Raw genomic sequence first — 26,612 nt, 5'->3', positions numbered from 1 at the left:
GGCGCCTATATTTACTAGCTTTGACTCTGGGAAAATCATCTATTCTCTCTCTGCCTCATTTTCCAGGACTGTACAATGGAAAGTCATAACAGCCTCTATCTCACTGACTTATTGTAAGGATCAAGTGAGATAATAGTTGTAAAGCATGTAACACGATGCCTGATAAGTAGTTGACATAATAATATATATTCCCTTTTCTCCCACCCTTTGTAGAGCTATAATTATAACCTCCCTTAGTGAATAGAGAGGAGAAACTCCCAGGGCAAAACCCTTACTCTTGGATAAGAAGCAATCAACTTTCCCTCTCACAGCAGATTATCTCCATTTCTAAATTTCTTCTGTTGTTTTTTTTTTTTTTTCTTTAAAAAAATCAAGCCAGCTTCATGAATGACTACTTGCATTTCATCTTCTTAGTGAGTAATATCTATGACACATATCCCACGCAAAACTATTCTCAAGTGGACCTCCTTTTTCTGCAACTATAATATCAATCAGAGACACACAGTTCTTTAGGACTTAGAGAAGAGGGAAAGTAATAAATATATATTAAACGCCTACACTGTGCCTGGCATTATGCTAAAAACTTAAAGAAATATCTCTTTTGTTCCTCTTTACTCTAGAAATTTGGTGCTTTATGATACTTTTTTGTATACTTCAGGAAAATGAGGCAAAAATTGGTTAAGTGACTTGCTCAGAATCATACAACTAATGTTTGATTGCAGAATTGACTTTAGCTCTTCTTAGCTCTGGACCCATTGTTTCACCTACTTGACTACTGATAATCACTCCCTGCACTCAGATATTATGGAAGATGATAAAAACACATTTAAATTCATAGAAAATCTAATTTCTGTCTGTACTTATATATATAAATGTATGCATTCATATATAGATATCCATTTTTTTTTCAAAAAGTGAGATCATGGTTTGTGTTATTTGATTTAATTCAACATGAATAAACACCTATTGTAGGCACTGGACTTAATAAAGAAAAAAAATGAAGTTGTCATCAGAAAATGTTATGTGTCTAGGACATCCATACATTTTGAATTAATCTTCTAGACTTTTATTTAATCTGTACATTTTGCTCATTTTAGTATCTGTTTCTTCTACCCATTTGAACAAGTCCATTAAAGCAAAGGTAGATTTAACAAAAACTCCAACATATCTAGTATGTTGCCAAGTACACTTGGTGACTCAGATAGTGTTTATTGATGAAGAGTGAAGAGGTGGTAGAATCTGAAGGCTTTTGTCACATAATATGACTAAGATTTGGGAAACATTATTCATCTTGATCCATGACATATAGATGAAGGTATAAATGGCCATCATCAAGTTTCTACTAGGTGAATAAAGAGCAGTAACTAAGGCTTACAAATGGAAAGATCAGTAAAAGAGAAAAGTAAAATCGTAAAACTTGTCTTTTCAAAGAGATGTTGGAAAGGCAAAAAGATAAATGGTACAATTTTTCTAAAGAGTCTAAGAGAGTTGACTTACTATTCAAATCAGTGATGGAAAAACTCAGTATGTTCTATATTTGTAATAACAATAATTATACACATACACATATATGTGTGTATGTGTGTGCAATTGATAGTGCATGAACAGTAATTAGTTCTAGCATATAATAAGTTAAAGCTGAAAAAGAAATAAAGATGAAAAAATTATAGCATAAATTCCTTAATTTTTCTTTGCATTTAAAATACATGAAGCTGTGAAAGCTAATTGTATGGCATAACACAAGGCACATTGAAAATTAAATATTTCTAAATAAAACATCTTTATGCTTTATTTAAGGAAATATAGATTATAATTATTATATTGTTTTTTTAAAATGCTACCCATAGGTCAGCTCTAAGATTATAAATTGCAAAGAATAACCAAACATGCAATTTAAAGGCAATTTATGCATCCCAGAATTCCTTTCATCAGTGAAATCACAGGTCCATCCTCTATTCCCTTTCCCTATACTTATTCAGACAGGAACTAAATGCAGGTTTTATTTACTCAAAGCCTCTCTTCCATTTCAACTTGCTTCTCCAAACATTATCATTTTTTAACATTTGATATAAAAATGTAGAATATATGTATATATGAATAAATATACATTTTACAAACCATTGTTAATTTTTTTTGCAAATCTTGTGCTCTTAGTCTTACTGAATGTATAATTATCACACTTCACATATATATTAAGAATAATTGTCTTTTGAAAATTATATATTAAAAGAAAGGATTTTTTAATAGATTATATATTTATGAAGAAAATACTTACTATATTATACCCCTTTGCTGTGAAAAGTATTCCAAATTATGCTTTTGAATTCATCCATATGACTAATTACTTTTTATTAAATTTATTAATATTAATAGTTAATATTGTAAGAGTCAATTTTAATAGCTTGACTTGATACATGAGTAAAATTAAGATTCTTTTTACAGCCAAATGGCAATATCTGATTTTTCAGCTGGGAATTCATTGAAGGTAAAGGAGCGTGATCGCCTTCGAAGGTTAGTTGTTCTCAGGGGTCTTCCATTTATTAAGTCCAAGTAGATGTCTGATCTCAGAAAGCGTGTATAACTGTCTTGCTCCATAAGTCGATAAACTCTACTTTGAGCAGCATCAAAACTGTGGATGGTGGGTTGGGAGATGCTCTTAAAAATTGTTTCTTTTGTATGGAAGTCAAGGTTAACCTGCATGAAAAAGAAGAAATTAGTATAAAATCAGAGCTCTCAATAGGTTCAATTATATAAAAACAACACCACCAACAAACAACAACAAAAAACAAGGGTGGCTTCTCTCTTCTTTCTTCTTTATTTAGGTATCTCTTTTGTTCTACATATTGCTATCCTAAAATTGGGACCTGTAAAACCAAACATACCAGCATAGCCTTTTCTTAATAGGAGCTCATCTTTCATAGTTATAACCTAACTCACCCAGCCTAAATCTTTGTTAATTTACCTACAAATTAAATTGTTCAACAGGAAAAAAAAATAAATCTGACTCTCCTCAATGTCTAAATGCAAAGGCATTTTTGCTTTAGTGAGTAAAAGAGCATTTTATCCAACTTTTTGCTTTCCTGTGGTTATGAAGCTGACCTTTAAGAGGAAACACTGATAATGAACTTTAAATAAGGAAAGATAACCATCAGTTTCTAAGAAAAGACAACTAGGGACACAGAAGATATGACATGTTTCAGCTACCTATCTTTCTGTGAGATATAGTGGCCAAATAGTCCCACCAGGTGAAAGAAAATATAAAAAGCACTTTCCTGTTAAGGTTTTCTGATCTCAGATGTATCTTTCCAGACTACTTTTACATTTATCCTAATTGTCTTTAAATTAAGATCTTATGATAGATAGGACAATCATGTATGCGAGCAAACATGAGACAATAGAGCATTGCCAAATTATCAGTTTCACATGCAATCAGAATGCATTTTAACTGACATTGTATACTTCTTATCTATCTCAAGCTCAACATGCCCACAGAATAGTACTATTTTTCCTCAAATCTACCAGTCTAATAAACTTTCCTATTTCTTTAGATGTCACATTCATCCTTGTGGCTATCCAACTTCCAAACCTCCAAGGCATCCTTAATTCTTCACTCTTTCTCCACCTTCTTACCCAGTCTCCATGTCTTATTGATGCTTCCTTGTCCCACATCCCTCAGAGCTGTCCCTTGTCTGATCACTCAACCAGTACCAGTTTAATTCATCATCACTTCTCAGCTATTTTTTCAAGTAACTCATCTCCCTGCCTCATTTTCCGACTTATTCTCTATATAGTTGACATTGTGTATTTCTAAAGCATAGATCTAATTTTTACTTCCTTGCTCAATAAGTTCTAGTGGTTCACAACTACCTCTTGTATCAAATCCACATTCTTCTTTTAGGTGACTTAAAACTTTCACAATGTTAGTCCAATATATATTTTTCCCAGATTCATTATACTGTACACTATAAGTCCAGGCCATGTAGCTTTCTTGCCATTCTTCAAAAAATGACATATCTCTTAAATTTCTGCTTTTGTACACTCTCCAAAATTGGGAATGAATTCCTATTTCACTTCTTCACCACTTGAAATTTCTAGTTTCCTTCCAGGTTCCACTCATAAGCCACTTCTTTCATGACACTTTTCCTGATTATCCCCAGCTGTTTATAACTCTCTTTTATTAAATATTATATTTTATATATCACCCTTATATTTATTTTAAATATATTTATATATACTTTTAAAATACAGCTCTAAAAACTCTCTGAATTTACCATTCATGTGAAATTATGACTAATAATAAATATTTTCTGGCTTACCTATATTTTCAAACAGGGGATAGTAGGAAAAAGTACCAATGACAAAGATCAAAAAAACCTCTTTTCTTTATGAATGTCAGGATCAAAAGTTTTCTCTCGCCCACTCCAAAGTAAAGGTTCTTATAAATTTTTCTATAACAGAGAATACGGATCTTGGTCCTCCATTTTATTTTCTTCTATGATAAAAATATGGGACAGATAACTATGTTAATTTGGTGAGAAGAATGGGTGAAGGTGATCCCTGTTGAACTCTTTAATGCTTTTTACTATGAATATGGTCAGGGCAGGGAGGGTAGTAATTATAATAATAGCTGGCATTATGTATACTTCAGGTTTTCAAAGCAACTTACAAATATATATTTTTTTCATTTGATCCTCACAACTTTGAAATATAAATGTTTTTATCCTTTCTCTCCCCTTTACATATGAAGAAAAAAGACAGACAAATTAAATCACTTGACCAAGATCACACAGTTATAATTAAAGGGCACATTTGAGTTTAGATCTTCCTAACTCCAGGTCCAGTGTCTAATCTACCACTCCCAGGCTTAAGTATGCCTTGTGCGGGGAGAACAAACACAGCTATATTAAAAAGCTTTGGTCTTTTTCTTCATCACTATTTTCCACCCTAAACTTCTAATCTCTGACAGGTATGGTTTTGAAATATATATATATATATATATATATATATGTAAATATATATAAATATATGTATATATATGTAAAACATAATATGCTATTTGATAATATTATATACATAATAGATCCATCCATAAAAATAAATAAGACCTATGTCATCCCCTATGCTAGCTTTTCTAGAAGACATTTCTATATTGGGTGGAAAGTCAAATTCTGAATTTCTAGGACTTCATTAATTATCAATATAGAGCTAAGCAGGATCAAAGAAATCAATAGGTCCTATATCCTGAAAGAGTATCAGTACATTTTTGTCTATAATTATCATTGGGAGAACCTTGACTGAAAGTTTTGGTGGGAAATTTTAAAACTAAGAATGGGAAAATGTAGAATAAATTCTCAAGTTTTATGTATCCTGTCCAAACTGTCTGTCCATTTATCAATCTATTATCTGTTTTTTTTTTCTCTCTCTCTATAGCTATATCCATCTAGCTCAATTTTTAGATTGATGTAGATATTGATCCATTTCTCTGTTTCTATTTGTACAAATACTCATATACATATATAATGTTACTATTGGTAGGACAGGTTAGTTTAAACTCTAGTTATAAAGGAAGATGTATATATGCGATGCATATATATGTATTTTACCTCTGCACATAAATGTATATCTATGGCATATTATCATATTTTAAAATGTGTAGTTTTAAAATGTGAGTTTAAGAAATTCAGGGTTGAGGTAACTCTTTATGTTTATATAGATCAATATCTAAGAGCGTTTACATGGCACAGAATGTTTAAATATTTGTGGCCATGTAGATTATATTCATCAGGCAAAAGTTGAGCCTCGGTCTTCTTTGCCCTCAAGAGTGGACTCTGCTATTTTTCTCATATATATTCACACATAATGAATGTGTTTATGTGTGTAATTGGATATATATATATATATATATATTTATACAAATATATATTTGGATAAGGACATATAGTATATTACTATGTATATATTTCCAAAGTACTTCCTGAAAATATTAACGTATAACCACTATTTATCTAGCATAATTCTGAACTTTTGAGTGTTGTGTATGATGGCCCTATGTATTTATTTTTATCAAGTGCAATTTTCTCTGATGCAATTTTTATTCAGTTCTTTCAGATTTTGATCACCTTTGCCCCTCTTTCAATTCTTTTCTATTTCTTTCTTTCTTTTTTTACTATACCTCCTGTGGAGCATCATTCTGTATGAATTTTTCATATATTGCTTGTGCTTTATGGAACAGTTGATGAGGTTCTTGACTTTTCTTGAAATCCTCACAGGCTGCCCAAAATTCAATGTTTTCTTCACTGAATTCAGTTTTAAGGAACCTGGTAAAAGCATCGAATCCATCTACCAATAGAGAAAAAACAAATGAAAAAAGATAAAGGATATATCTTTGAAAGATTAGAACCACAAGAGTTAGACTGTTTAACATTAGAGAATGACCACAAATATTGGTAAAATAACTATTTTTCCAGCCCATTGTGATCAGGAATGGTGTATTCAAAACAACTGTGATTTCTTCACACTGGAGCAAATCCAACAATTCTTTGATAAATAAAAAGTAAGCCTGCTGAATTTAAATGTTGTCTCTGATTCTTCTCAGTAGCAGTTCTTTAAGATACATTATGTGAAAAAAAATTTTCTTCAGAAAACAATGAAAAATTGATTATCCTAAGCAATGGGGAAATAAATACAGTTTTTAAGAATGCCTTCTCATATTTTGCTTCAATAATTTCTTTGGGCAAGTTAACAAACTCCCAGAGCTCCAGTTGATTCATAATAGAATGAGGAAAGTAATACTTCCTCTCCTTAATATGACTACCTTGAAGATACATTTTTAAACACTTTTAAAATCAGATATGAATTCACATCCAGCCCTACTCGCTTACTAGGTGGCCTTTGGTAAATTACACAACTTACTTATATGAAAAATAAACAAAAGAATAATACCTCTTTCCCAAAGATGTTGTGAGGATAAAATGAAAATATTTTGTAAAGCTTAATTTTATCCATACATATACAAGCTGTTATTTTACTTTTAAAACAGTAAAAAGCCTCTCCAATTTGACTCTACTTTTCCAATTTTATTATGTAGTATTTTTTTTATTCATTCCATAGTTCAGCAAAACTAACCTTGCTGTTTGATAGTCACAAAATTCTCTTTCACAACTCTGTAACTTGAAGTGGCTACTTCCCCTTCTCCATATTTAGAATAAACTCAGTCCTGGTTTCTCAAATATCCTTCATTTCCTTCAAAACTCAGCTAGAGTAATTTTCTATAGTATATTATTTTTTTATTCTTCTAGCTTCTACTACTCTTCTTTCCTAAAGTATTTAATATTTATTTTGAATTAATTTTATATAAATATAAAGGAAAAGAACTTTAAAAGTTTTAAGAACTTTGAAAGAGAATATGTCCAATAATGACTTTGGAAAGGTGGATGAAGACATAAGGTGATACAGGTGCAGCATTAATTATATATTTTCAGATAGTACCAATACAACATTTTTGTTGTATTTTTTTTGTTTGTTTGTTTTTGACTATACTTCTTTATGAGACGGCTTTGAGGGGAAGGAAGAGTAGAGATTTCTCACACTGATAGTAACAAGAAGGAAGAGGAAGAGAAAAGAGTAAAAGAAAGAAAAAGAGGAAGCAAAGGAGGCAGAAAAGGAGGAAGATTAAAAAAGGAGGAAGGGGAGAAGGAGAAAAAGTCAGAAGAGGAAAAAAAAGCAACATTAAATATTTTAAATACAATGAAAAAGTGGAAGGAAATTTAGAAAAGGGAACAAAAGGTTTTACTATCACATTAAAGTCATTATGTATATAGACATATATTTGAACAATCTCAATAAAATGTATTCAATTGTATTTTTCTAACTTTTATATATGCAAATGATCATGTATTAATAACATGTTTCTATTTAATTGAAAATTTAAAATATTTTATATTTTTATTTATGTATTTCTCAATAGAAAGCAAACATTTTGAGGTCAAGGATTTGCATTTCTTTTTTTATACCAAATACTCAGTGCAGTTCCATGGAGGATATAGTAGATGATTTTTGATCAATATTATCCTTGAAAATATTGATCAAAAATCCTATCCTTGAAAGGTGAATTAATAAGGACTAGATGAGATTATGATTAGTTGTATATACATAGTTACTTTTTTGCTACAGAACTATCTTTGGCTCAGTTATCTTCAACATTTTACCAATGATTTGGAAGAAGGAATCCTAAGTTCATAATATATAATTGCACTCACATTTAAATATCAGAAGGAAGTCCTTCAATGCTATCTCCTGATTGTTTGTATGAAAAAAATCTGAATTCTCTTATCTGAGCTTTGCATATTTGTAGTTTCTGCTCCCATAATTAACTACCCTGAATGTTTTAGATGAAACTTCTTTCCCATTATGGAAAATTAGATTAGCCTCAAGGGACTATGTAGTAAGCTATAGCTTACCCAGTTACTCAGTTCCTTGGGCTAGAGAAAAAAAATTACCCAAATTGTTTAGTTTCTGAACCACTCAACAAGTATCTAAAAGCAAAACAAATGAACAACCATAACAAAAACAAAATTATCAATAAGTAACGAAAAAACAAACAAGTGATTAGCATTTTGATTCAACACTCCCCTTGTCTATTTTATGAACACTAAAGAACACAAGATAGTGTGCTGGACTTAGAGTAAGGGCAACCTTACAAATCCCAACTCTGACATTTAATAATTAATTGTGCAATTCTGTGAAAGTCATGGGCCTGAATTTTATCGCCTCTAAGGATTCTTATAGCTATAAATCTATTATTTTATGTTGAGTTTTTATTATTGGATTCTGGTGTTGAGTACTGTGTTTTGTTTTTTTTTTTTTTAAAGAGAATGTGAGCTTTCAATTGTTATTTTAGGTATGTTATGAATTGAAGTTTTCCCAACTCACCATAAAGCCATAAAACTCAAGACCTAAAGACATTTGTCATAGTCTCTCTTCTTGTGGTTTTAAACCAATATGATAGTACAAGAATTCCAGATGTGTCTTGTTGATTTTCACCAGCTTTATAATGACTGTGTCACCTTTACAAATCACTTAATCTGCCATTGCTCTACAGGTAGATTTTCCTCTCTTGGAAATTCTTTTTACCAGTGAAAACATAGGTCCTATCCTTAGCCCTATCTTACTAATAGTGGCAAAAGGAGAAAATACAATTTGAAAGTATATTTTTGTTTTTTTGTTTTTTTTTCTGCCCTAGAATTCTTTTCATCAGCTTCCATTTACTGGATGAACTTGTCACAAGCAGTTTGCACTCCCTTTAAATTCGAAGTCTACTTTACTTTTACTTTACTATTGTCAACTAGGTTTCAGTAATCCTTTCAAAACTTTAGGTCAATCTGGGACCTTGCCCAGCTGACTTTAGTTAACAAATAAACTATACATCTTTTAACTACTGGTTTGAAGGTCTCTTAAAAAGATTTTTCTTTCTTGTATCTCTGGTTGCAAAAATAGTTGTTTTGTTGTTGTTGCTGTTGTTGAACTCTGGAGTAAATAAGAGAATTAAACTGTATGATTTTGTTAAATCACTGAATTGAAAGTGACAGTCACAACCAAATTGAGAAAACCAAGAAATCAGCTAAATTCATTTCTGACACTAGATCTTTACCAGCCATCTAGTAAATATTCTTTTTTTTTTCATGAAAACTTCATTTATTCTGATTTCTTCTTCCTAGATATACAAAGACCTCATCTGCAGTCTGCAGAGAAACCATCTTTATCAATAGTTTATATACATTTGTACATCATAGTAATAGCTAGCATTTATGCAGCACCTACTACTTGCCCTTCACTGTGTTATATATTTCACAAATATTATTTCATTTGATCCTCACAACATCTCTGTGAAGTAGTTATTATTATGATCTTCCTTTTAAAGGTCAGAAAACTAAATAAATTGGAGAAGTGATAAGCCCCGGGTCACACAACTAGTATTTAAGGTCATATTTAAGTGTCTGACTTCAGTTGCCCCATTCTATATATTGCGTCACTTAGCTAGTTGATATGTATATGTATTTGGATGTCTGCATGTATAACTTAAGTGAATATGTGCATATATATGCGCACGTATATGTATGTAAGATGCATGTATAGCATAAAGATACATTTATAAATGTACATATTAATTTATATCATACACAGTAATTTGTCATAAGCATTACATGTGGCTGTATAATAAACAAAATATAAAGCTATAATGCAATAAATAATGGGTATCAACCAAAGCTAATTCAAATATATACTCAATAGGAGACAATATTGTCATATGACTAGACAAAATGACAATGAGAAGAAATAATAGCATTTTTGAAAATTCCCCCAAGTCCTTCAGATAAGGATCCTACAACATATTTGGAAGAATATGAGCAAGAAATTCATAAGATGAGGTATTGAGGAACTACCATCCATGACTATAGAGTGAATTCACAGGTCAGTGAAATAGAGGTTCTATGGTTTTTTATCTTTTATCTGCCAAGGGCCCTTTGGATATTTGTTACATCACACAAAGACCATAGAAAATTATCAGTTTATAGAACTAAAGTAGTGAGCTTTTGGCTCATCATCTTCTGTGGGTTATTATGCTAATGATTTTACAATCATTATATATAAGCCCCAGAGCCTGATGGTCCCCACCCTGTTCTAAAATAACAAACATGTCCAGAATAAAGAAAATAATATTTTTCACTACCCTCAAAACCAAATCAGATGGTATCCTTAGTACTCTGTTCTTCAAAAGCTCATTTTTGGGGACTTTTAAATTATAGGACATTCAGAAAAGCATGAGTAAAATGGTAAAATTCTTAAAAACCTTTAATAAGCCCATTCAACAAAAATTAATCAAGTGCACATTATGCACAGAGAACACTCTGCATAGGCAAAATTTAATTTCAGATCAAGCACTTGTATGGCCATCAGCCTGTTATTTAGAAATATTGAATAGAGATTTTTATGGGACATTGCTGTTTAGAAGTATTTTATATCTGGAATACTATGGAATATGGTAAATCCATTAAACAAAACCTAGCTGCTCACTGAAAGAGAGCTTCCTCCTAAATATCACTAAGCACTTTATAAATAAGTGGTCATTTATATTCGAGTTGAATGAAGAACATTCTTTTTTTTGGATTCATTTCTGCCTTTTAATTTTCTCTCCTGTTTTGATGATTATTTCTCAAAGTAATATTTATTTAGTATTTTATATATATGTATATATTTCTACATACATATTTATGTATATGTATATAAAATATAAGTATATATGCATATATCTCTATATAGGTGTATCCATATATATAAATATATATGTGTCTATGTATGTATTTCCTAGTGAGTTTTAAGCTCTGAGATCAAAGGATAATAACTTCAGTTAGACAGATAAGAATTTGAAGCAAGACACAAAATTATTTGCAAGTGTGTCTGATCTCTGATTTTGATTTTTTTTTTAAATTGCAATTCAAGGGGACAAATGTCCTTAACCAGTAAGATGGGAAAATCTTAGGGAACTTTTCTCAGAGAACTACTAAAGAATTGTCCTTGTCCCTCTCTGTAGCTGTTAAAATCCATCCAGAAGTGAAATTCACACTTTTAAATTACCATGCTGATCTCTGCAGTGGATTTGAGTATACCTTATCCCTAGCTTAGGGTCTAATATGAAAATAGGAAACTGTGAGACTATCTCCTGTTGTGCAGGGTTAATACATTGGAGAAGGCTGCAATATGTTTTTAGGAAGGATGAAACTATGATTTAAGTTAGCTTATTCATATAACATAATTATTAACCAGCTCTTAAGAAAGGTAAATTTTTCACCAAATGAACTAACAAATAAAAGCCAAAGGGATCTGTTCATCACTACTAAATGAAACTAACTCACTTTGTCAATAGGACAGCATCCAATTATAATACATGGAAAACACTGCCATACAAATGGTCTCTAAGTTATTATGGATTTCAGAAAATATTCTTATACTCTAGAGAGAAATAACAGTTAGGAGGGACTACTTATAATTATAGAAAGATCTTCAAATTTTATTTATAGGAAGCAAATAAAGATTAAAAAATGTCTCTTAGGCAGATTATCAATAAGAAAACATATGCTCTCAATTGAAGCAACTTTGATGGATGAGACAATACAAGTATTATTAATGCAATAGTGTGGGTGAGGGAGGGAATGCTAAAGTATAATTTCATTGGTGTCAAGAAGTACCAGTAAGGAAAATCCCTGTACTAAATTCAGATCCACAGCTACTGTGCAGTGATTTGTCATACAGAGTAGTTTGAGCATGTTAATAATCAAATAACTTGACCTAGGCTCACACAACCAGCATATATTTGAAGTAACATTGAATACAACTCAGGTCTTTTTGATTTCTGTTTGCCTACTCTATATGTCAGGCTTCACTAGTCTCTAATATCCAGACTAATGCAATTTTATATAAATGGTCAGTCCATGCTAATTGAATTGGATCATTTTTGACGTATTATATAAATACAACAAATCATATGAATTTTTAAAAGTATCACTTGAATAATCTTTTAACAATAAAATTGGCCGCTTAAAGGGAATTCTGTTATTTCAGATTGTAGTAATATTGGACTTTTAAAAAAATAAACTCAGCTGAGTAAGGTCCTTCAGGTATATAAGTCACCTCCCCTTCCCAAGATCTCTACTCCCCACTGCCCCAAGTTGTGTTAGGCAAAGTTGGCTGGTGCATTGAGTTTTGTATTATGATGGAATCCTCATTGCCCTGAGGCAGTAACTAAATGGTACTTTGGAGGTCTGCAAAAATTAATGCAGCTGCCAGAAGAGCCTGCCATAACCCAAAACTAGTTTTCATCTTGGGAAAAGCTCAATGTGTCATACAAACATAAAATACATACAATTGTATGTTCCTAAATTGAAATTTGGGCATCTGTTGTTTCAATTTCTGATGCCAAGGAAACAAGAGAGTCAGGAGACTTTGGTGTAGCTCAGTCCGGTCACTAATCACTAGATTACAGTGTTGTTTATTCTCAGATTTGAATCAAGACTTTTGGCCCTGCCATGAAGTAGAACAGCTCTTTCTGACCCAACAATCCCTTTGTGTACACCATTTATGGTTTCACCAACCTAAACTTTAATTTTTAATCTTGCAGATAGATGTGCAGTATATTGTTTACCATGAAAAAGGCCAATTCAAGATCATTGTTTTCCTGGAACATTGAAGTTCTATATCTTAGAGAAAATAGGAAACTAGAAATGAGGAAATGCAATGTATAAAAGGCAGAAGGTTAAAAGTTTAAGAAACATTCATCTTCTGTAAGAGAGGAACATGAGCTTCCTTTCCAAAGCAATACCAGTTTTAAAGAAAGATGGGTGATAATTTCCCACATATCAAGTGATCTTTGTTTTTATTTTCCATTCTTATGTAAGAACTGCTTACACATTCTGCTCATGTTCTCTGTACATTGGTAGAAAAATCAGCCATAGCTTATATACAATTTAAGAGAGAAAATAGAAGGAAAAAGAAAAGGGAATCTTCTGGAATGAAAGGGGGCTGAACAAGGACACTGAGCTTAAAATCTTGGTTTTCTCACTTAATAATATTTTATTAAACTATTATTATTATTTGTAACTTTGGAGAAATCACTTAAATTTTCTGAAGTTATTTCTTCATCTGCAAAGGAAAGGGAAACAGAATGGGGGAAGGATACTATTAATTGTCCAACTTAATTGAGATCTTTGTAAAATTTAATTTTCTTCGTAAAGTACTACCTAATTATGAGTTATTGTTCTTTTAGCAAGTCAATAAAATGCCTTAGGTCAGCAGGGTCAAATTCAGATATAAAGCATACATAAAAATCCTAGAAAAGCACATATTAACATGATCTATGTTCTATTATATATTTTTTATTTTATTAAATATTTCTCAATTATATTTTAATCTGGTTCAGAATGTTGTGAGTAATGTTTGACACTTCACTAGAATAGCTTTTTTTTTCTTTGCTGAGGCAACTGGGGTTAAGTGACTTGTCCAGGGTCACACAGCTAGGAAGTGTTAAGTATCTGAGACCAGATTTGAACTCAGGTTCTCCTGAATTCAGGGTTGGTGCTCTATCCCCTGTATGATCTAGCTGACCCTAGGATAACTTTTTTAGATTACTTTCACCTTCACCTTTACATAATGCAAACTATATGTAATGCAGCTAAAGTCCTACTCTGATGGCTGTAAGTAGGTTCTTAAATGGTTTCCTCATAAAACACAATCTCTATAAATTCTATAATAATGGAAATGATTGTAACTCAGTTCACAGATGGAATAAAGCCTAAATGTACTTTCATTTATATCTACAATGAAGCTAATAATACTTGGGCTGTCTACCTCAAAGGTTTCTTTGGAAGAAAAATTGTTTCAAAGGATAATGGGATCACCACGCAAGACAGGAACTTTATTAAACATCTTGTATGTATTCATATACCTCATTTTGCAAATAAGGAAACTGAGGTCTATTTCCAACTGCCTTTTGAATATCCAGAACTGGATGTTGCATGGGAATCTCAAAATCAACGTGTATTAAAACATAATTTATTTTCCTTCCCTCCCCACCCACATTCTCATCTATCCTTTGTCTTTCAGAATTTCTCATTCAATAATAAACATTTCTTATATAGTTGCTTTCACTTTTAAGGGTAACATCCCCTTCATAGTCATTTAGCCAATAGGTCAACCATCTTGGAATCATCAAAAACTATTTACTCTTTCCCCATTCATTGCCAGTTCTGATAATTTCTACTTTTATAGCATTTTAAAATTCCTTTCATATAGCTACAACCTTAATTCAGGTTCACTTCTGGCCTGGATTATCACAATTGCTTTCCAACAGCTCAAGTCTAATTACCTCAAATCTCTCCCTACTTCAGTCCATCCTTACTGAGCTTCCCGTGGAATTTTTTTTCTAAAGCTTATGTTTGATCTTGTCTTCTTTCTGCTCAATGAGCACCATGATGAAATAAAAATTCCTCTATTAGACATTTTCAGTCCTCCATAATTTGGGTCCTTCTTACCTCCATAATTTGGGTCTTTCTTACCTTCTTGGTCCCCTATATATTCCTCTCCATGCCCTCTGTGATCCAGCAACACAGATTTACTTCTATTTCTTTGAACATGTTCTAAGTTCCATATTCAGGACTTTGCGCAGCCTGTCTCTCGTTTTGAGAATGATTTCCCTCATCATTTCTGCCTCTTAGTTTTCCTAGTGTTCTTTTATGAAGCAGTTTAAATCTCACCTTCTGAAGGAAATCTTCCCTATTTTCCCTCTTCTCCTAATACCTTCTCCTTCTAGATTGCCTTCACCTGTTCTATTTGTAGCTTAAAGATTCCTAACTATTTATATGCTACACACAAAACACACTCACAAACACTACACATCATTAGTTCCAGGATGTAGTAATTGGTTTTGCTTTTGTATTCCCAGTGTTCAACATGGTACCTGATAAATACATGGTAGCTGATGGGTAAATACAGTGCTGGAGCTGGAGTTAGGAACATTTGATATTGAGGTCAGAAATGGCCTCAGACACTATGAGACTCTGAATAAATTATTTAACCCTATTTGCCTCAGTTTTTTCATCTGTAAGATGGACTACAAAAAGAAATGGCAAATTACTTTGGTATCTTTGCCAATAAAACTTCAAATACGCTCACTAAGAGTCAGACATGACTGAAAAATGATTTAACTGCAACTGGTCAGAGCATACTTAATAAATGCCTCTTGACTGTTAAATTCGCCTGTGTTTATACAGGCAGAAAGTGATAGAAAAAAATTTAAGACCAGGTTGCCTAATTCCAGAGCTAGGACTCTTAGAAATGAGCATATTTTTCACCTTGGGGGATGAAAGGGCTCCTGATGTCTCAACTTCCTTTATCAATGAACATTTTAAACTTGACCTATATTCAAATCCATTTCTGACCTATACCATATGTTCCATGGAGTTGCCTAATTTGCCTAAAGGTCAAATTGTTGTGGGGTTTTTTCAGGTTCATGAGCTAATGATGTCAAAGGTGGAATATGAATCTATATTTTCTACTAGAATTTGAACCTATATTTTCTACTAGCTCTATATTTAATCAATCATTTAACAAGAGTTTTTTAAGTACTTGCTATGTGCCAGCCAGTATCTTAAAAACTGTGAAACAAAGGCAAAAATGTGATCTCAAGGAGCTCATATTCCAGTGAGGGAAAAACAACATGCCAACAAGAATATATCTATTATATATATATATATATATATATATATACACATATACACATATATATATACATATTATACACACATACATACATATATATGTGTATATGAATATATACACATATATATGTATGTATATATACATGTATACATATATATATATATATATATAAAATAAGGAGTATATATACATACAAACACAGATAATCTTAGAAGGAAGGTACTAGCTTTTTCTCAGACAGAAATGGCACCAGGAAAAACATATTTCAGAATTTTTGAGGTGCTGTCGTTATAAACAAAATGAGGTATTTAGGTTACATATTGAAGGTACATTAAAATTCCAATTGTGCATGATCCCATTTTAGTCCCTGATCATTAGCTTCTTTGTCAAAGAAAAGAAGGGAAAGGAAGTAACTTTCAGTTTGACTTCTTTTAAAAAGTAAGTTTTGTAGGAGAAGAAATTGAAACTAATTATAACAAAAATGCTATTTTAAATTGCATAGACATTGGTATATTGGATATAAATTTTGTTTGTCGGCCAAAAAATACTCAAATAAATCAATAACTTCAGCAGTTTGAATATTATAACAATGTAGATCTCAAGTCTTGCATGTTCAGTGCTAGTGACCTCCTTTTGAGATTACATTTATTTTATCCAGTGTATATTTTGTATGTACATAGTTATTTGTATGTCGTCTCCCCACTAGATTGTGAACTTCTTGCAAACATAGGTTGTTTTATTCTTTGTTTGCATCCCCAGTGTTTAGCACAATGCTTGTCATATAGTGAACATTTAATAAATATTTATTGACCATTCAGTATGATTCTTACTTATGTCTTTCTATTTATCCACCCAATGTACTGGTGATGTTTAAATGATTTGTTCTTCTGATATTTAAATGATTTCAGTACAATTCTTGGACTGTTCACCAACCTTGGTCTCCTAATGTGAGCAACTGATTTTTTTTAGTCATAAAGTTTCCTCATTACAACCTTTGCTCTCATTTCTCCCTTAAATCATTTTGAAATCACTCAGACAACTTTTCTGCTATCTTCTGGATGATTATTTTTGATATTTTCATGTCCCATATCATTTAAATACAATTGGATCATTAGAAAAAAACTTTGGATATAGTTAGGAAGACTCAGATTCCAAGTCTACCCAAGGCATTTAGGGCTATGTGAACTTGGGAAAGTTAGAATTTACAAAATGATAGACTTGGACTAGATCTTCCCTGATTTCTCTTCCAGTTCTAATTCCATGGTTTTTTCTATTACTGACTCCGGTGGTGGTATTTTGTAAAATTTTGTAAAGATAAATAGTGTGAGTCTGAATCTTGACTCATTTATTAACCACAACTACTTGAGTCCCTTAAAATTAATAGATCTCAGTTTCTTTGCCTATAAAATAAGGAGTAGATGTATAAAAAAAGGAGAAAATGGGATTATATATATATATATATATATATATATATATATATATATATATATACTGTCTACTTCCTAGGGTTGTTATAAGGCAAATACTATTGGTAAATAGATAGATGACAAATAGATATACATAAAGATCTTAATATAAATACATAGATATAGGAAACCTGTAAATGCTACATGTATATAAATTGCTGATATTCATTTTTCATCCTCTAACTCTTTCTACTCAAAGAAATGATCAGATTTAATGACCTATGTAAAAAGGGAATGCAAATCATCAATATTCTATTATCAAACTGCTGACTTAGAATAGCTTGAAAACAAAGATTAATCTTGTTAACTTGTTCCCTTTCTAAATTTTTCTAACACTTTTAGTACTTCCTTCTTTTCTTGTTATTACATAGGCTTTTCTATATTTATATCATCCCCACCCCAATTTACCATTAGCCAGCATTTCAGCATTTCCTTGCTCATCATTTTAAAACTCCTGTCTTTCAAGTTCCATCCTTAGGTAATAATCTCTATTTCTTCTAAATTGAACTTTAAATTACTTAATCTTTTTTAAATGGAAGATTTATGTGTAAGAGGAATTAATACACTGCAGATTTTGAAAACCCTTGCTTTATTTTTATTAACACAGTTTTACAAACTCCAATTAATTTCATTATATGATCTTATATGATTAAGATTACTCACTAAAATCCTGGTGCAGTTTTAGAAATTTCCTGCACTATGATTTTGGGAAATCTACTTCACAAAGGGAATTGCCTCATTTTTCAAGGCAGAACAGTTTTTAATTATTTCTTGTTACCTTTTTCATATTTGTAGGAAAGGGGTGACATCAATATAGTTATCAACATAATACACTTTCAAATGGAAGAGAACACTTAAAAGTAATAAATCAATACTTCATTTTAACACTCAACAGTATTCTTTTTTTTATTCTTCACAATAGATCAAAAACTCATAGTGCTCTAAATGACCCATCATACTTAATTTAGATAACTGTTTAATTATACACATACTTTGCATCATTTTCCATTTTGAAATAATAGTTTTTAACTTAGAAAAATACTACGAACCTTTATGGGAAAGCAGTTTATCAAAGGATTCACTCCATTTCACTGCTTCTTCAGGGGAGACACTGTTCAAGAAATATAATATTTTTTGATGAAATGCATTTAGTAGTCTAATTCTCCTGACATGCAGTCTGCTAGAGAGCCCTCTCTTGTTTCAGAAGGTGTGTGATTAGAGTACTTTGTAATAGAAGTTCTCTTTCCACTGGAGTCTTCAAAATATTTTGTCTACTTTCTTTTGATGCTTTTTTTTTTTGGCAAAATAATGCAATTTTTTAAATTAAAAAAAAATTATACAACTTTTTCAAAGGTTGTTTCATTATTTGAATCTTTAAGGAGCAATTAACCAGGAGCAGGATATTGGGTCATCCACCTTTTGAAATGCTGACCTCTAAATAAGCAATATTTTTGCTATGGCAAGTTGGGTAGTATTCTAACTCATTTGAAGTAGTTCCCCCATTATACTGCTTCTTTATAAGTTTGATTTTTTTTTTATTAAGCAAGGAGGAAGCTTGTCTAGTATATTCTCAAAAGAATGACAAATTATTACAGATATCTTTCTTTTATTATTTTAAATTTAATATTATTTAAATATTTTGAATTTCTTACTAAAATATATCAAAAGATTATGAGGTATTAGAGAGTGAGGTGCTTTATTTTTATCTAATAAACATGATAATAGTATAATGGTTACAATTCTATGAAATAGGATACTTCTTTTTAGTTTTACTTTAAAAACTAAAGAATAGTAAGTTCTCTTCAGGAAAAGTCTCCATATTTTCATAAAAGTTTTAGTAAAACTTAAAGTTAGCAAGATATATATGTCATAACTACCTAAGACTAAAAAGCAAAACCAAAATGTTCAAGCACATGAAGATAGATGATAAATTTTTTTAGTTATTTTACAAAGGTCAAAATTCAAATTACAGTGTGCTTTTAAAGATTTACATGTCAACTTTTAAAAATATATGTTATATTTCAAAAAAACCTTTGTTTTCTTTCATTCTATTTTTTTGGTTGCACTTAAAAATATATTTATTGCTTCTTGAAATGATCCCTATCCACCTTCTTCTTCCTCCCCCAAAATTGTTCAATTTCTAAAATTTAAAAAAAATCACAAATCCTTAATTTTAAATGTTAAAAAATATAATGTATATTGAATATCAATTTAAGTTCAAAATCACCTTTAGAATAGATTTAAAAAGAAATATACTCACCTTGTCCCTTTGGCCAAATTTTCAGAACTACCACCAAGGTTGACATTTTCATGAAATTCAGGTTTCTGCAGGAGAAGGCTTAGTCTATTTCTCTTTTCTTTATTTCTGTAATAGAATATAAACTGCTTTGAAAATGAATAATAATTGTAAAACTTTATTTTCTATCTAATGATACACATAGGGATCATTTACTTTCTCAAGTGATATAATTTTAAACACTGAAGACCATGCTCTTTTACATTCTTGACAAAATTAAGGGAAATAAACTATAAAACAATGATGATAATAAAAATAACAAATAGTAAAATCCACTTGACAAGGAAGAATAACATCTTTTCACTTGATAAATAATTAAGAGAGGGGACTATGACTCTATCCCTATTAGTATTTCCTTTACATAGGCATATTTTCATACTATTTTCTACCTCAATACCATAATTAGTATAATTAGCTTTGCATTTCAAGGAATAATATTTCAACATGTTCTAAATTCCTATATACTAGTTATCCAAAACCATACTTTACCTGTTTTTTATGTCTTTGTTTAATGCTTCTTTCCCTATTGCGTGAATCACCTTGTAGAAATTTTTTTCCTTTGAGTCTGACATAGTTAGTTGAGAAAAGAAAACCAATGGTTTTTCCATTTTATTTCTACAAAGTTAAAAGACTTCTTATTTTGATCCTGAAACAGTTTGCTTGAAGCATCTGAATCCTTCATTGTTACACATGGAGATCACAAAACTTTTTTACCTTCCAATGTTCTAAAAAGAAGCAAAAGTAAGAGATAGTCTCAGTACTTCTCCTTTAAACATGAAGCACTGGGAAATTGAAATCCAATTTTGCTCTGGGTTGTTTAAGGAAATGATATTACGCATTTACAAAGTGGTTGTTGGCCACTAAGATAAAGAGTACAGTTACCACAGAGCAACTTCTGCTTGGTATTTTCACAATCAATATGAGCCTTTGAGGCCAAACTGACATAGTCATTTCCGACAGGAACTAATTTTTTTCATATAATATTGTAAATTTTTCAAGTATGAATTTATAGCACAATCTTGAATTAGGTGGTAAAAGATAAATTTTAGATTTTTAATATTTTTTCTGTTCTTTAAACACATACATGTACTATGCTTACAAAGTGCCAAACTTGAAATCTTGGGATATTGAAGTATCTTATATTATTTTGAATTTGAATATTGAAAAAAAAAGATGAGAAACTTAAAAGTAGCAAATTATATAATTGTCCTAAAAGGAATCTCAGAAAATATTTTATCCAACTCCTCAATTGCCAGATGGGGAAATTGAGACTGCAAGAGAAAAAGTAATGACCAAGGTCATATTTCTCAATACAGCTTGTGCTCTTAGAAATAGAACCTGATACTATAAACTCATTTAAATAGGCGTTTGGGGGCTCATTTGACTTTTCTTCCCAAGAAGCTCCTCTCCAGATATTTTAATAAAATTTAAGCATAGTTAGTTGGGTAAACCTTATACGATTAAAAAAATATCTTGTTGTATGTCATGAATATCCAAGGAAAACCTCAACATTTAAAAAGACATCAGAAAATGATGCTTTGTGAAATTTCCTAGTTTATATCAGTTTGATGAAAATTGATTAAAATATGACTTGTGTATAATTGGAAAAATAGTAATGCTAAAGATAAAGACACAATCTTATGATAATAAATTATAAATTTGTGTATTTCCTGGTGTGCTATTGGGCTATTGTTGCTGTTTTTTAGTTTTATTTAGTTTTTTTTTTTTTGGGGGGGGGAGGGGATGAAGATATATGAGCTATCAGATCCAAACTATATAGATAAGACAGAATATTGGGACTTGGTAAAGTTCTGTTCTGTATCTGTCATTTTCCCACCAGCTGAAATAGAGTAGGACACTAAAATGGATTCAGGAATACTTTTTTTTTGTAGCCTCTGCCATGAACACAAGAAAAAGGAGTGCCAAAACAAACAACTATTAATGAAAGAGAAGGATTCAGAACAAGATCTTCTCTGTATGTTTCACAGAATTGTTTTGTTTAGTCAGGCAACCTTTAATCTTGGCAAAGCTTTTACAACCTCCCCAATAGCACCCCATCTATGTCCCTGAATGAAGACTGGGAGATAAAACTGTAGCTTTCGTATTTCATTCATGATCAGAACTGAAGATCCTGAAAGAAATTGCTCCCGTTTTAGTAATAAATTAGATTTAATTCACAAAGGCCTTTCCCAGTTGCACACAGAAAGTCATTAACTAAACAATATAGCTAAAGCTTGAAGATGGCTTCCCCCCCCCAACCCTACTGCGCCCCAAATCAAAAATCTATGAGGTTAAAAGGTTTTTATGGAAGAGTCATTATGATAACATTTATGTATTTCCTGTTCTTTATCTAAAGAAAAATGAGTGTTCTTGCAAAATACTGTGTTTGAAATAGAGGAAACAAACATTTATCAAAAAAGGAGTATCCATGGGCTCATTAGCAATAATATTTTCTAATTTCTTTAATTTATTAACAGATAATTTGTGAAGAAAGTTGACAAAATATTCAGTGGCAAAAACCATACCCTGGATTCCTAACCCAAAACACTTCCATCCACCTCACCAAATAGAATTCCTTTTTTTTCTTCTTCTTTTAAAACATTTCTTCTAAATCTATTACATACTTTTCTGGGAAGGTTCCATTCTGGCAACTAAGGGCAATATTTACTGTTCTGTTGCAGATATGTATATATTATATGTATATCTTTGCTGTGTATTCAATCATATAATAATGTATTAGCTAATTAATTTAAAAATTAACATATTTTCTTTTGCAATACAAAAGATATACAAAGTTTATTTAATCCAGAAAATTATATGCTTCCACAATTTAATTGAACTTGCTTATTTTCCTTTTTTTTGTTCAATAAGTTATTTAGTTTTTAAGTGATTTTTAAAAATTTTATCAAATCAAAGTAGAGTTTGAACTTTTAAGGACAAATATGATATTGTGGAGTTTTTATGGATATTTAAACATGTTTTATAAGCTCCTTTGGAAGTAGCCAGTAGCTCTTAAACTCTGGAATCAAGAATAACTGAGTTCAAATCCAGCTTCAGGTACTTCTAGCTTTGTTTTCCTGGGAACATTTTTTTTTAGTTTATTTATTTTTTAATATACATTTGTTTTATGATTTTTTTGCAATAGAAAAATCATAGCAAAAGGAAAAAAATGGGAGAGATAAAAAAAACAGGAAAAAAAAATGAACAAAGCATGTGATGATTTATATTCATTTTCCGTAGTTCTTTTTCTGGGTGCAGATGCATTTTCTGTCCAAAGTCTATTGGGCTTGCTTTGAATCACTGAACCACTGAGAAGATCCAAGCATTTCATAGTTGATCATTGCACACTTTTGCTGTTACTGTGTACAATGTAGTCCTGGTTCTGCTTGTTTTGCTCAGCATCAGTTCATGTAAATCTTTCCAGGTCTTTCTAAAATCAGCTTGTTCATCATTTTTAATAGAACAGTAATATTCCATTACCTTCATATACCACAACTTGTTCAGCCATTACCCATTTGATGGGCATTCATTCATTTTCCAATTTTTTGCTACCACAAAGGAGCTGCTACAAATATTTTTGTACATGTTGGTGCCTTTCCCTCCTTTATGAGTTCCTTGTGATATAGTCCTAGCAATGGCACTGCTGATGAAAGGATGTGCAGTTTTATAGCCCTTTGAACATAGTCCCAAATTGCTCTCCAGAATGGTTGGATCATTTCATGACTCCACTAACAATGCATTAGTGTCTCAGTTTTCCTACATCCCCTCCAACATTTATCATTATCTTTTCCATCATCTTAGCCAGTTTGAGAGTGTGAGGTGGTATTTCAGTTGCTTTAATTTGCATTTCTCTAATCAAGAGTGATTTAGATCCCTGGGCAAGTTCTTGACCTCTGATTGCTTAACAAAATGGATCCACTGGAGGAGGAAAGGCCAAACTTGTCCAGTATTTTTATCCCCAAAAAGGCATCCCAAAGTATCAGATATAACTAAAATGATTTAACAAGAAATTTCTTGAGAGATGCTTTCATGTTCTGTCTTTGCATCTCCAGCATGTAATCCAGTGTTTCACACATAGCAAGAATTTCGTTAAAACACTTATTGCTTGATCAGTGGTGTTGAGACAATAACAATTTTGTACTTCTTTCTATTTCTTTATTATTGTTTCAGGGGACAACAATTGCCTTTCTAATGTTTTTACTGATTTACATCTCAATTCTTGTCTTTACTAGTTTTCTGTTCTTTCTTTTATTTTTTAATTGCCCATGTTTTTGCAATGTAGAATCTGCACACTACCTAGACAATTCCTACATTGCATAACTCACCAGGTCACTGTTGTACGAATCATCATCAGGTCAGATGATCTGGAATTGATGGCTAGATTTTAGGGGGACTCAGAAATTATGGGGAAAATTTATGTCTTTGCTTCAATATAACTGATTTTTTTTCATCATTTAAAATCATTTCTCTAAGAGTGGGCTTTCCCAGGCTACTACTAAAAGGAATATCTCTCTCTCTCTCTCTTTCTCTCTCTCTCTCTCTCTCTCTCTCTCTCTCTCTCTTTTTCTCTTTCTCTCTTTCTCTCTCTCTCTCAGAATTCCTTTCATCATAAATCATACTTCCAGACCAAAAAGGAAAAAAAAAGAATTTAAGAACTAGTCTGAGAATTGAATGATGAGGCAAACTCTAGAATAATTAGAACTTCAATTTATATTGACTAGATTAAAATAAATACTCAGCAATGCATTCAGACATGAGTAGAAGGGTAATCCATTTTTTGTGTCAATATGTGATATGTTGATAGGTAATGCATTTCTGTCAACTGAGGCAGCAGCCCTAAATCCCACTTACTTGTATTTCTTAATGATTTTAGATAGGTAGTTCCATTAGGTTACAGTTTAATGATGGAGACTTCAGATATTACTAGCAAGGCTAAATAGGGGCAAGGTTACAGCATAATGCAAATAAGCTATATACCCAGTAGTTATTCATTTTGTGATTTTGACATATAATAAATACCTCAAAGTACTTTAAAGGACCCAGCAACATAGCCATTTAATGATTTAATATGCTCTCAATGCAGTTGTCTTCATTTTATTTCTCCACAGTAAGGTAAACTCATTCTACATTCAGTTTTAGTAAGATAATTAATAAAGTATAGTTAATATTATTGAATGCCAATAACAACAACAGAACCATCAATTTTTATAATATGTTAACGTTTGCAAAATGTGGTAAATATATCATCTTTCTTGATGCTCTGGACCCTGAGATATATGTAGCCCCATTTTATAGATGAGAACACTGAGGCTAAGAAAAGTGAATTGAGACATGCTTTTCTAGTCCGTTTGTTCCATTTGGGACAATACTGGAATAATGGATAGAAGTTGCAAAGAGAAAAAATAATTGTTTGATGTCAGATAAAGAAAAAAAAAATTTAACAAATAAAGTATCCAAAAATAGTTTGGGGAGATAATAGGATTTCCTTCATTTAACATATTTTTAAAAATTTATGTATTTTTTAAATATACCTTGCTTTATGAACCATGTTGGGAAAGAAAAATCAGAGCAAAAGGGAAAAATCATGGGAGAGAAAAAAGAAGTGAACATAGTAGGTGTTGATTTACATTCAATCTCCATAGTTCTTTTTCTGGACGCAGATGGCATTTTCTGTCCAAATTCTATTAGGATTACCTTGGATCACTGAAGCACTGAGAAGAAGTAGATCTTTCACAGTTAATCATCACACATTTTTTGCTGTAATTTTGTACAATGGATTCTTGATTCTACTTATTTCATTCAACACCAGTTCATCTAAAATTTTCCAGGCCTTTCTAAGATCACCTTATTCATCATTTTTTATAGAATGATAATACCCCATTACTTTTATGTACCTCACTTCTTCAGCCATTCCCCAACTGATAGGCATCTACTCATTTTCCAGTTTTTTGCTATCATAAAAAGAGCTGCTACAAACATTTTTTGCACATGTGGGCTTTTTTCCCCTCCTTTATGATTTCCTTGTGTTATAGACTCAGTAATGGCACTGCTGGGTCAAAGGATATGCATAATATTATAGCCCTTTGGGCAAAGTTCCAGATTGCTCTCCTGAATGGTTGGATCATTTTACAAATCCACTAACAATGTATTACTGTCTTATTTGACATCTTAATCCAAAGTTTTGATGAACATTTTTTTTTGATTTTGTAATGAGGAGTCCTTTTGGGTATTGGATGGAATAGATATCCTGTTGAAATTCTCAAGATTCTAAAACTGTGGAGTGATTTTTATCACTAAATAATTTTTAATTGCATTATTCTGTATTTTAGATGCACATATTTTATTGTGCAATTCTTTAAAAATAAAGCCAATCAATTTCCTGGTCATTTATCCTTTTCTTAATTTAGAAAGCAAAAACTGGATAGATATCTTACACTTAAGCCATATTTAAATTCTTTGAAGAAATCTGAATTACTGGAGTGCTTATTATCTGTGGAAAATAGTTTTAACAAATATCATTTTTAATTTTTAAGGCACATTAAAAACTAATAAATGCTGCTTTTTTTCTGCTTTTAAGACCC

General features: G+C 31.3%; 1 protein-coding gene across 1 annotated transcript; it reads right to left on the bottom strand.

The window, feature by feature from the left end:
- Positions 1 to 344: 344 nt before the first annotated feature.
- On the bottom strand, positions 345 to 20,897 carry RGS18 (regulator of G protein signaling 18). The gene is made up of 5 exons (XM_003767530.4): positions 20,521 to 20,897; positions 19,996 to 20,100; positions 18,785 to 18,846; positions 6,173 to 6,339; positions 345 to 2,694 (listed from the first exon to the last, which is right to left on the bottom strand). The coding sequence occupies exons 1-5, from the start codon at positions 20,637 to 20,639 to the stop codon at positions 2,437 to 2,439; spliced, it is 711 nt and encodes a 236-aa protein (XP_003767578.1). The 5' UTR covers positions 20,640 to 20,897; the 3' UTR covers positions 345 to 2,436.
- Positions 20,898 to 26,612: the final 5,715 nt, after the last annotated feature.

Source organism: Sarcophilus harrisii, chromosome 4, assembly GCF_902635505.1.
Source record: "Sarcophilus harrisii chromosome 4, mSarHar1.11, whole genome shotgun sequence".
In the NCBI taxonomy this organism is placed as follows: domain Eukaryota; kingdom Metazoa; phylum Chordata; class Mammalia; order Dasyuromorphia; family Dasyuridae; genus Sarcophilus; species Sarcophilus harrisii.
Note: the sequence above shows the minus strand (reverse complement) of the source record. Positions and strands in the feature narration are given on the sequence as shown.